Source organism: Schistocerca cancellata, chromosome 1, assembly GCF_023864275.1.
Source record: "Schistocerca cancellata isolate TAMUIC-IGC-003103 chromosome 1, iqSchCanc2.1, whole genome shotgun sequence".
Lineage (NCBI taxonomy): Eukaryota > Metazoa > Arthropoda > Insecta > Orthoptera > Acrididae > Schistocerca > Schistocerca cancellata.
In genome coordinates, this window is record NC_064626.1 from 812,190,786 (window position 1) to 812,202,964 (window position 12,179).

The window sequence follows — 12,179 nt, forward strand, 5'->3', positions numbered from 1 at the left end:
CAGCAGTTTGATTGGTCTGCAGCTTGTGGTCTAGTGGCTTGCGTTGCTGCCTCTGGATCACGGGGTCTCGGCTTCAATTCCCAGTCAGGTTAGGGATTTTCTCTTCCCAGGGACTGGGTGTTTTGTGTTATCATTATCATCATCATTTGTGACAGTGGCTAGTACTTTGTACGGGCGTTGATGAGTGCGCAGTTGAGCGCCCCACAAACCAATAATAATAATAATAATAATAATAATGATAATAATAATAATAATAATAATAATCAGTAGCTTGTGTGTGACTCTGGAGGGTTTTGCAGACTAGACTTTTTTTGTTGGCAGGCAGAGCCTCTGGCTCTGTGCCCCATGACTGGCTGCTGGCAGAACTTAACATGAGCCACCTCCTCTCCCATTGCCCAATTTATTTATATTTAGTTTGTTCTACATCCTAGACTGGCCTACACTTGGTAACTTCCTACCGTAGTTACATCCCATACACTTAAATATATTCTCTCTTTTGACCTAATTTCCTGGGTACCCAACTGCCAAGTCCTGCCTGCTGGACCACCTGTACATTGTCGTCGGGAGTGGACAACAACCTCCCTCATCCCCACACATATACTACATGTTTTGTTCACTCTATGATGGAATATTGTTATGCAAGTCCTTTTTGTGATTGGATGTCTCAGATAAGACCTGCACACTGTGTTATATTCAGTTGGCTACAGCTATGAAAATATGCTTATTCAGTCTGCATATCAAAGTTCATTGATGTGGAGTGATACATAATTGTGGAAAGAATGTCAAAATACATTATAAGTATCTGCGGGTGTGAAAATAAAATGTTAGTGTTGGAAAAACTTGTTTTGCAGTACAAACTATCTCAGAAATGTAAAGGATTAAGCTCACATGGCTTTCTGTTTTTTAATTTTCTTATGAATGCTGATATTATCATTTTACTTTCCAGTCATGGGTACAAATGAAATTCATATATATTATACAGAAGAACTTATAACTGTGCAAGATCAACTTGTGTGCATTCAGAGTGTGATGGTCTTATAAAAAGATAAAGCTGTGAGGGACTTGAAAATTCCTGAATCCTCCATAAGGCAGTCATTTCAGTTGTATGTGGTCCTAATATGATATTTTCAGTTCTCAAGTAGTATGTAAAGTAGATGAATGGCAGTGCTAGGAATTCCATAGACAACTAGTTCCATACTACAGAGATTAGGAGAAGTCACAAGATTCTGTAACTGGACACCTTGTTCCTCTTTCTCTTCAGTCCTGGAACTCAAAAGATTGTATAAGAATTCTATCTCAGTCAAAAGCAGTATTTCAGGAAATCAGTTATGAGATTGAGCAACAGTTATTTCAAGATTTAACTGAATTTCACCAGAAAACGGAGAATACAGGAAGAAATGCAAGATCATTTGTCCACTGTATTCTGTGTTAATCACAACAGTTATGCTTTATTTATTTGGAAACTACAAATAAGTGACATACTGTGTTCAGTGTAGTTATTTCTTTAATGTCATTAGTGCCGAACAGTAAATGATTAACATACATGATTCAGGCTAAAAACAGCAGTGTTGATATGAAGTGCCTGTAGTGTTGAAGACCTGTCATGTAAGTCAACTTTTGGCTTTCATTACAGAGATGTGGAAACAATGGCAGAAGTACTTCAAACAGATCCAATATTCATTGATGCCTCTGCAGAAAGCAGTGTTCCTGGTGGCCCACAAGGAGGACAGACAAGGGTCACATTAAGAAATGAGCATCTTTCCTACATACTAACTTGGTGAGTAACTGTGCTGCTGGCAATGATGTTTTGTTTACAGATTATCCAAAAAACAACAGTGAATATCTGTGATAATGCAGCTAGATTCTGAGAAAGTATTTGCAACCATTTTCAAGAAATCATGCAATTACTTTCGTGGACTGATCTTGTGTGCTGAGGCAAATGCCGAATTTACAGTGCTGCAGATGCAGGACAGTGTTTTTTGTTTAGTAATTAGTGAAAACTTCAGCTGTGAATTGGTCCTCAGAGATAATCTTCACTTTATTGCTTGTACGTATACAAAAAAATTTCAGATAGCTAGAACATTAAGTCCAATAATGGTAAATTAGAAATTTAATTGGAGATCTTTCCTTATTCATTCTTCATATTAGTGATAGTGATCATTAGGTATTTCCTGCATAATTACAGTGAGATGGGGAAGAGAGAGAGAGGACACCTCACTAACCTTTTTCATTCCTTGAGCTATATTTCCTCCCATGATGGTGTCAGAGTGACACAGGGCATCTTAACCAAAATTGACTGTATTTGTTTTGGCGAATTTAAGATTCCTGATGATGTGTAATAATTGGTTACTCCACATCTGTTATGTCATTGTCTTCTAATAGTTATTGATTTTTCCGAAGTTTGTTGTATCTCTGATACAGTTCTGTAACATATGATAATTACATGACAACCTGCAGATCAGTTATCAGGCAGAGTTCAATTGTTCAGTTTATTCTTCTCATTGCACTGGTTCCATTGATACCATTAGTTTGGCTATGGGTTATTTTAATTGAAAGTTATAATTAATTGAAAATAATACTACAGTTCGATATGTGGAGGGAAGAAGAAAAAACTGTGAGCTTATTGGCAGAATCCAACACAATGATATACAACATTTGAAAGCTAAGCATTCTGACTTCCCAGTAACATATTTTAAATTTTTAAATTACCTGAAACTAATTATCTTACAAATTAATTGAACTTGAAGTTGTGAGCTACTACCAATTTTCATTGCAGATTTTGCTTTAACTACTGTTAATTTCTGAATTTTAACTACCTACTTTTGTTACCTTAATTTTTCTGTAAAATATGACTTTACAGCACTAATTATTTAACTCACTAATTAATAATTTCATGTGATTTATTACTTGGAAGGGCATCTGACTACCCTCTACCACCAACATTGTCAAATCCATAAATTAATATGCCAACCCCATGGTATATGGGATAAAGGCCAGGAACAAGAAGAATATTCACAGTAGAGTTAAGTTTAATTATTTGTATTTTCCTGGACCATAATTGTGACTTTTCATTACAATGTGGAACAAGCCAATTTTACAATTATAAAACACTTTTTCACTGAAAATATGATAATATACTGACCATTCACATGATTGTCTGAAGCTATAAATTCTGCAAGAAAAGCTTAACAGGAAAAGAAAATATAAACCATTAAATAACAATGGAAACAATAATAATTAAACATATAGGGTAAGAATGTACTTAATTTTATAAAACTTAATAACAACAAGTGGAAAGGAAAGGTGTCAACATTGACAGTAAGTTACACATGTCCTAGCATTTGCATGTATCACTTTGGGAAAACCAATGCAAATCTGAAGGTATGATTTAGGTAGAAAAGTATGAATCTTCTTTACATCAACAGTTTACATGATTTTTCAATTCCTTTTAGTTTGTTGCACTTACCATAACTCAATTGTATTCCCCTGAAGTACTTGCATATTGAAAGTAGTGTCTAATTTTTCTTTCAGTTCACTGAATTGCAGTTAAGTGTACCAGAAGTATTCATGCGGTGAAGTGGGGTTTCTAAGAGAAAGAGATTAAGCCTCAATTTGAAGACCTTCTGGTTGATCACTAACAGCCTTCAACTCTTTCAAAAGCCTATTGAAAATTTAAATTTCTGTGTGCTGCATCCTTTTAGAATAGTTCCTTTTAGAATAGTAGTTACGGATATGTTTGCAGCATATAATATCATTCCTCTGAATTGTTTTTTAACTGAGTGAATGCTGCTGCTTGTTTAAATAAGTTCATGCAGTCAACCACAAATCTCATAAGCAAATAGATCTACTGTGATTCTGTGTAAGATCCTCTGTTCTGTTAACATGAGGTACCTGAATTGACATCAGAGATGGTCCTGGTGTCTTGTCTTTGGGCTAAAATTGCTCTTTGTGCCTTAGTTGTCCCATTGTCCCCTATCACTGTATACAAAGTAGATAAACATCACTCTTTCCGGCTGTTGACTGTATTCTAATTATAAACTACTTGCACTCAATTTCTGAGGAGGTTACGAATATGTGCCTTTGACAAGAGCTTCTTGTCTATTGGCAGTCCCTGAAACCTGGAGAATTGAATGTCAGTGCAAATAGAGTGCCCCGAATTTGCTGAGTTTTAGTGCAGGTTAGTCAGCTCATTCGCTGTGAGCCTGATGTTACAATTACACTTGTATCATGTGTAAATAAAATGTCAGTAAAGCTGGACAATGAGGAAACAGATGAGAGAGCTATTGGAAGAAAATAGTATTGTTTGTCATCAACAGTTTTCCATGTTTATGCTAACAGGTTAAGGACTAGAAAGGATAAAAACAATTAAGTATGAAGATGATCAAGCAGTGTTGGTTGAATCACAAGAGGAACTAAAATCTAGGATGGAGAGGATTGTAAGAGTGAGAAAAGACTTTGGAATATGGATAAATGTTGGTGGAAACATGAAGGTTCTGTCAAAATATATTTGTAAGGGAAGACCTTGGAAAAAGTAAAATATTTTGGTTACCTAAGAAGTTTGGTGGCAAGTAATTGAAGCTATGTGGAGGAAATAAGTAGAATGTTTATAGGTAAAAGAGCTTCTGAAAATGTGATGCGTTTTGTGATGGCAAAAAGAATTACGATAGAATAAAGAAAGGGATTTGTCAAATAGCTTGTCTGGAATGTTGCATGGCAGTGAATCGTAGACGTGGAGAAGAAAGGCAAAATACTCGGATAGTTATGAGATGGACTGTGGAGAAAAATGCTAAAAGTGAAATGGACTGGTGGCATAATGAGAAATGAAACAGCACCTCTAGGAATAGGGGCAAAACTGGACCAGTCGTCACAAAAATAGACAGATCAAGGTCATCTCACTGCCTTACACAATTGCCACTTAGTGATAATTTCAAAATGTTAACGAAAAAGGACATGTTGCACATCTTTATCTTTAATCTAAAATATGGTGGAATACTTTCCAAAAGAAAATTATTGCCAATCATCATGAAGATTAATAAAATCTAACATTACAAGAATTTCTCAAGAAAAAAAATAGTATTTTATTTTTTTACTTCAACTTTGGAAACAGCCAAAATCACTAACGTATATGGACTGGAAAAAAAAGTATAAACATTCTCAAAGTTTATAGCTGCATGCTATTTATGTATTTTGTAATGAAAATAAATGTATTCAGAGATAAAAAAATAAAATGCTGTAAGAGTTGTGAAACTTGTTTCATCTGTTCAATGAATAACCTCATTGCTGACAAATTTGCTTAGAAACTTTCAGTGAGAAAGCATTTTGACACCTGTATTTTGACTAGTCCTAGACAGTTTTGTGATTTAGTGTAACATACGTGTTTAGATTCTGTTATTTTCAATGAATAGCTTTATTTAGTATTGAAATACAGTTTTTAAAATTATTATCAGTCTTTAAACTCAACATAGATATAAATTACAATACATTTTATATCATTCATACGAGAAATTCAATATTGGACATTTGTAAAATTAAAAATGTATAATTTTGGCTGTAAATGCAGTAAAGTAGTACTTGTCCTCAAAATAACATTTTTGCACTGTTCATTCAGGTACATTTTTACACAACATTCACTTCACAATAAGTCTTTCTTCTGTTTATATTACAATCAGGTTTCTTGCACATTAGACAACACAGTCTTGTTATCACACTGGTGTTGGTTACTTGGAAAACTGGGGTAGAATAGCAACTGTTGGAATTTCAGTACCACATGCTTTCAGTGCCTCTTTACAAAGACCAAGCTCTTTCTAGCTCTTTCCTCCATGTTGCTTTTTCTGAGTCAAAATGCCAGCTCAATCATGCTGAGTTTCTGCCACCTCCAATTATTCTCCTGCCAATCTGTGTTGCTTGTTTGCAACCTCCATTAAAATTCTTAGTGAGCACCACCTAGTTCCTCTTAACGCTGCTGTTCTCTATTGCCATTTTGTCTTTGATATCCATGGCACCATACTTTCAGGTTAGAAAACTACAATCAAGTGCTTTTTGAATCTAAACATTGATGAAGGAACTTTTTTCTTTGTCACCAAAAATTCCTTCAGAATTTCTTTCTTATTAGAAATAAACAATGGAAAACTTAAATAATGAAGATAATGAGGAAGCATTTTGTAAAACCTTCATTTTTTGACAAACAAGAAAATAAGACATTTCCTGTAAAATGGGAAAGTCTCACAATCCCATCAATAACTATAAAAACAAAAAATGGACAGTCAGGAGTGTGAATACAATTCCAGTTATTTTAGGACAAAGTCATGAAACTCCAAATACTTAGCTCGTAGTCAAATTACCCTGCTTGGTAACGTAAGGGATGAGAAAATTATACAATTAATTTTCATAACATCAGAGACATCATTACTGTATTGTGTCATCTATGAATGAGATTCACTTGTGAGATATTGTGTGCATGGGAGAATGCAAGAACCTGCATACTGACAGCTCACCTTAACACAACAGAGAATATTCGCTGTTGCCCGAAGGTATTATATTTGCAGCTCTTACAGACTCATCACCACTACACATATCACATCAGTACTCACTAAACAAAAGTGTTGGAAGTGTTCACTTCCTTTGGAGTCATGTAAAATCATATGAACAAATAAATTTGGCATGACACAAGTTTTGTCCAAATAAAGCATAGGCCTGATGTCCTGCATATGCAGTAAATGCATAGCCAACAAAAATGTCACTCTTGAGCTGGCAATATAACTTTAGATACTGAATCACAGATAGGTACAGCACTACCACAAATAAAGTTTTCGGCCAGTAAGGCCTTTGTCAAAAATAGACTACACTGCGAACAGTAGCATGATGGGAGTAGCAACTGGGTGGGGGTAAGGAGGAGGCTGGGGCAGGGAGGGGGAGGGATAGTAGGGTGGAGATGGCTGATAGTGAAGTGCTACAGATTAGACGGAGGGCTGGCAAGAGGTGGGGAGGGCGGGGTGGGGGGGGGGGGGGTAGCGGAAAAGGAGAGAAGTAAAAAGACTGGGTGCGATGGTGGAATGAGGGCTGTGTAGCGCTGGAATGGGAACAGGTAAGGGGTTAGATGGTTGAGGACAATGACTAATGAAGGTTGAGGCCAGAAGGGTTATGGGAACATAGGATATATTGCAGGGAAAGTGCAATTCCGAAAATATAATGTTGATGGAAAGCATCCATGTGGCACAGGCTGCGAAACAGTCATTGAAATGAAGGATGTCACGTTTGTCAGCGTGCTCAGCAACATGGTGGTCCACTTCACCTGGTCCTACTCAACCCAACAACCACCTTCCTAGATATTGACTTCTACCTCAAAGATGGATACATCAGTACCTCCATCCATATCAAACCTACTAATCACCAGCAGTATCTCCACTTTGACAGCTGCCACCCGTTCCATACCAAGAAGTCTTTTCCATGCAGCCTAGCCACACAGGGTCGTCAGTGATGAGCAGTTCCTCTTTAACTATACCAAGGGTCTCACTGAAGCCTTCACAGACTGTAATTATCCTCCCAACTTTGTACAAAAACAAATCTCCTATGCCTTATCTTTCCAGTCTCCCACCACACTCCTGTTTTCTGGTCACAGAGGAGTATTCCTCTCATAACTCAGTACCACCCAGGTCTGGAGCAACTGAATTATTCTCCACCTGGATTTTGACAACCTCTCATCATGCCCTGAAATGAGGAATGTCCTGCCCACTATCCTTCCCTCCCCTCCCACAGTGCTATTCCGCCGTCCATCAAACCTGTACAAAATATACTCATCCACTCCTACACTAACCTTGCTCCCAACCCCTTACCTCATAGCTCATACCCCTGTAATAGACCTAGATGCAAGACCTGTCCCATACATCCTCCCACCACCACCTACTCCAGTCCGGTCACAAACACCACCAACCTCATCAAAGAAAGGGCTACCTGTGAAACCAGTGCTGCATTTTAATTGGGCATGAGAACCAACAAGCTGTCAGTCAGCATTAATGGCCAAGAGACAAGTGGACCACCCTGTTGCTGAGCACACTGCACAACACAATGTCCTTCATTTCAGTGACTGCTTCACAGCCTGTGCCATATGGCTCCTTCCCACCAACACCAGCTTTTCTGAACTGCGCAGGTGGGAACTTTCCCTGCAATATATCCTAAATTCCCATAACCCTCCTGGCCTCAACCTTCGTTAGTAATTGTCCTTGGTCATCCAACCCCTTCCCTGTTCGTATTCCTGCACTATACAGCTCTCATTCTACTGTTGCACCCAGTATTTTACTTCTCGCCTTTTCCACTATCCCTGCTCCCCACCTCTCACTTGCCCCAGCCTCCTCCTTACCCTCACCCACTCGCCACTCCCATCATGCACTGATGCTGCTGCTCACACTCACAGTGTGGCCTCAGTTACCTGACTGCAGTCATGTGCACGTGCCTTTGTGTGTGTGTGTGTGTGTGTGTGTGTGTGTGTGTGTGTGTGTGTGTGTGTGTGTGGAGGGGGGGGGGGGGGGGGGAACTTGTCATCTATTTTTGACAAAGGCCTTACTATCCGAAAGCTTTATATGTGACAGTCTTTTTGTTGTGTCTATCTGGGACTCAGCATCTCTGCTATATTTGTTCCATAATAAATTTGGTCCATTGCAAGATTTTCTGGACTTGTATGTTTCCAAGCCTTCACACTCAATTTTGTATTGTGTTAGGCATTGCCAGACACAACTAAACATAAAGCAGAACGAGTTCACAGGACAGAGTGTAATCAAACACATGGAATTAGTGATTCTTGACCGCAGACCAACGGGTACCTGACACGGCATCACTGCAGGGGCAGAGACGGAGCAGTTTACAAGTGTAGTGGAAATAAAAAATAAGAAAAGAAACACCACTTGGTGTGCTGTATGATGTCAAAAACTGACAAAAGTTAAAATTTATACCTGTTGTCAGATGCAGATATACCAAAGAAAACGAATATTTTAGTAAATAATTATGAAATTATAAGACATAATTGGTGGGTGGTACTTACCTTCCGAAGTCATACCTTCAGCCTCTGCCCTCCTTCCATCTTAGTCTCCCATTGCCCCCATAACAGGTGAATTCCTCTCATGATGGGTTCTGAGTGAGTTTCCCTTCCTTTTTAACCCTACACAACCTATCCCACTTTCTTCTCCAAGAATGAAACAATTGTTCCAAAAGCGAGAGTAGTTTTGTGTTTTTATATTTGTGTATCATCAGTGGTAATTTTTTATCTCCTGGAGATAAGTACTGACCAGCAATTGTGTCTCATAAGTTCATAGCTTTTTTGAGTGAATTTTTCTTTTTTATTATCAAATAAATACTTACCGTATTTACTCGAATCTAAGCCGCACTCGAATCTAAGCCGCACCTGAAATATGAGACTCGAAATAAGGGGGAAAAAAATTCCCAAATCTAAGCCACACCTTAAATTTGAGTCTCGAAATTCAAGGGGAGCGAAAAGTTTTAGGCCGCACCTCCAAATCGAAACAAAGTTGGTCCATTGTAATATGAGACACAATTTAGGTCGAATGAATGACGATACAGCTATAGTAGTTTGGTTCGAGTCGAAAGCTTAGCAGTTAAGCTTTACCAGGTAGTCATTGCCATGCGTCAGGCGCTCCGTCCGTATTCATATGGATACCCTTCCTTTTTCACGTGCTTCGTCTGGTTTGAATAGATTGCTTATTTTGCTTTGATCTGATAAGTGCCGTTTTCAATGTTATAGGTGTTTACGTCAGTCACTCTAAGCTGAAAATGCATTACTATACTGTGTCATGCATTGTTTGTCGCATTCTGATAGTGCGTGTTTACGGCCTGTCGCTGCTCGCGGCATGGCTTGCTTTTGTGCGCGCTACCGCCGCCTACAATTAAAAAAAAGAGAGGAATCGTCACATTAGCGAAACAATGGCAAGAGACTGCTATTTGTTGTTACTTACACTGCTGCTTTCTTTGATAATGATCAACAAGAACCAAATAATAGACTGCGTATGATATAACATGTTCTGAACGAGAGTTTGGCGAAAATTTTTCTCCGTTTGAAAATCTTTGCGGCCGCTTCTTTAGTACATCAAATTCTGCACAGAAATTAGTCATCTTAGATTTAAAAATCTAGTCAGTTGCCGTGCTTCATTTCTGACTGTATCACTATTAGGCATAAGAGTAATACGAATATAAACATGACACGATACGTATATTCTTCCGCGTTTGCTGTTGTCTCACTCTAGTTTCGTAGTTTATTTGGCAGACAGGATTTAAATGAGATAGAAGCAAACACGAAAGAATACATGGCAAAATGTTTATATTCCTATTATTCTTGTGGTGAAGAGAATACTGCATGTGATTCACATTTCATCAGGTTCCTATTAGCAACCATCTCTTCTCTCAGGTAGGAAAAAATTCAGAATGTAGAGTTACCAGTCGGATTTTCGTAGTACATTGAAATTCGAAGATGGACAATACGGAATTTGTATTTACTTCGTTGGATAATGTATGAAAATGCAGTGGTCGAAACTCGGGCGGAGAAAAATGCTCGTCTTCCAATTTTTTTTATTTTTATTTACTGACGCAGAGGTTTTGGCGCCAGTATTTATCTTTGTGCCTACAAAGGATGCTTGTGTAGCGCTACATATATTCGACGGCAGAAGTTAGTTGTGGCGGCATCTATCAACATTTTTCAGAACTTCTGCTTGCTTTGCACTCGATTCTAAGCCGCAGGCGGTTTTTTGGATTACAAAAACCGGAAAAAAAGTGCGGCTTAGATTCGAGTAAATACGGTATATTTGAAGGAATGATACAATCAGTGTCCCCTTGTTATTCCTTGATCTACTGTGGACCATGTCAAAATGTTTGATGTGATGTGTAATGTGTTGATCAGTGTACAATATAAGAATTACTGGAAACATGTAATAGTCCTGGTATAGAGGGGAGGGGTGGCGGGATTTAATACTGCCATTATTTACATAGCGTCTGATGTGCACTAATGTTGGGGATGGGGAACAACCTTGTATGGTATTGGACTAATTGTTGTCATTCCTTCTGTTCCGTCCTTTTAGTTTGTGTACTGTCACTCAATTTATTTTTCTTCTCATAATGACACTTCTTAGTAAGATTCAAAATAAGCAATTTTTTGTTGATGGTAGTGATGCTGTAATCATCTAACTGCATACTGCATATCAACATTCAGCGTATCTTCACATGGTTAACTTGAGAGTACCTCATTTATTTAGTTCATATTTTGATTCTTCTGTATGTTAATAAGAGACAATTTTTATTTTTCAGGTATGGCCTTAGTGCAGCAACTGCTATCATATGGTTTCGAACATTCATTCATAAGATGGGAAAACATTAATTTGCCACTAACAACAAAGTGTTTATGCCTACATGTGACATGTTCTGATGTAATAATAGTGCCTTCAGTTGTAGATATGATTAATAAAAATGAACAAACAGCATTTACATAAGTGTTCAAAAGACCAATAAATCATTAATTTATGCCAGTTATGGAGTGACAGCTAATTAAAGTTCAATTAAGAAGCATTGTGGATCATGGGTTTTCATTTCTGATCTAATGGAATTCTGCAGAATAAATTCCAAATTTAGATTTGAAGAAAATTTATATTTATATATGTTATGGCAAGCTTGCAAACCTGTGAAACACTGTTTTGATCTACAGTGTGTCTTCACTTTCTTTTCTTGTGATGACAGGACTGAACAAAATTGAGCAGTGGCAGAAGAGTAAGAGATGTTAGTAACAATCCTGTCAGTGTGGAGGATATCATCTCCCTGTTTTGGTCTCAGGTGCAGGTTCTTTTCAGTTCATATGTTGTACAAATAGTGGTAAGGACATTGTATACATATATAGGAGAAGCTGAGTTCCAGAAATTAATTTGAATTTTTCATTACCTGTATTACAAGTCTCTTGCAATGAAGGAAGGCCTATGTCCCTTTCCCTCTGTCTGCATGGCACTAAACTTATAACCTGCATATCCTTTTCTGATTTGGACACCTCAGCTCAGACACCTTAAATGACAGAAGCAGCAAAATAGTCAGAAATTATAGTACACAGTCTACTAAATGAGGAGTTTTTATGCAGAGTAATTAAGAAAATAAAAATACTTTTGGAAAGTAATATCTGCCATAGTGGCATGAATCAA

At 37.7% G+C, this 12,179-nt stretch overlaps 2 protein-coding genes across 2 annotated transcripts in view; one reads left to right on the forward strand and one right to left on the reverse strand.

Moving 5' to 3' along the window:
- Positions 1-11,477, forward strand: part of LOC126188121 (surfeit locus protein 1) — a 62,454-nt gene extending 50,977 nt beyond the window's left edge. The window contains exons 6-7 of the mRNA XM_049929597.1: positions 1,634-1,777; positions 11,305-11,477. Coding sequence (XP_049785554.1) covers positions 1,634-1,777; positions 11,305-11,374 — 214 coding nt within the window. The 3' untranslated portion in view covers positions 11,375-11,477. The remainder of the gene's footprint in view (positions 1-1,633; positions 1,778-11,304) is intronic.
- A 553-nt stretch (positions 11,478-12,030) lies between these two features.
- Positions 12,031-12,179, reverse strand: part of LOC126188099 (G-protein-signaling modulator 2) — a 163,547-nt gene continuing 163,398 nt past the window's right edge. The window contains exon 14 of the transcript XR_007537822.1: positions 12,031-12,045. The gene's annotated coding sequence lies outside the window, so the exon portion shown is untranslated. The remainder of the gene's footprint in view (positions 12,046-12,179) is intronic.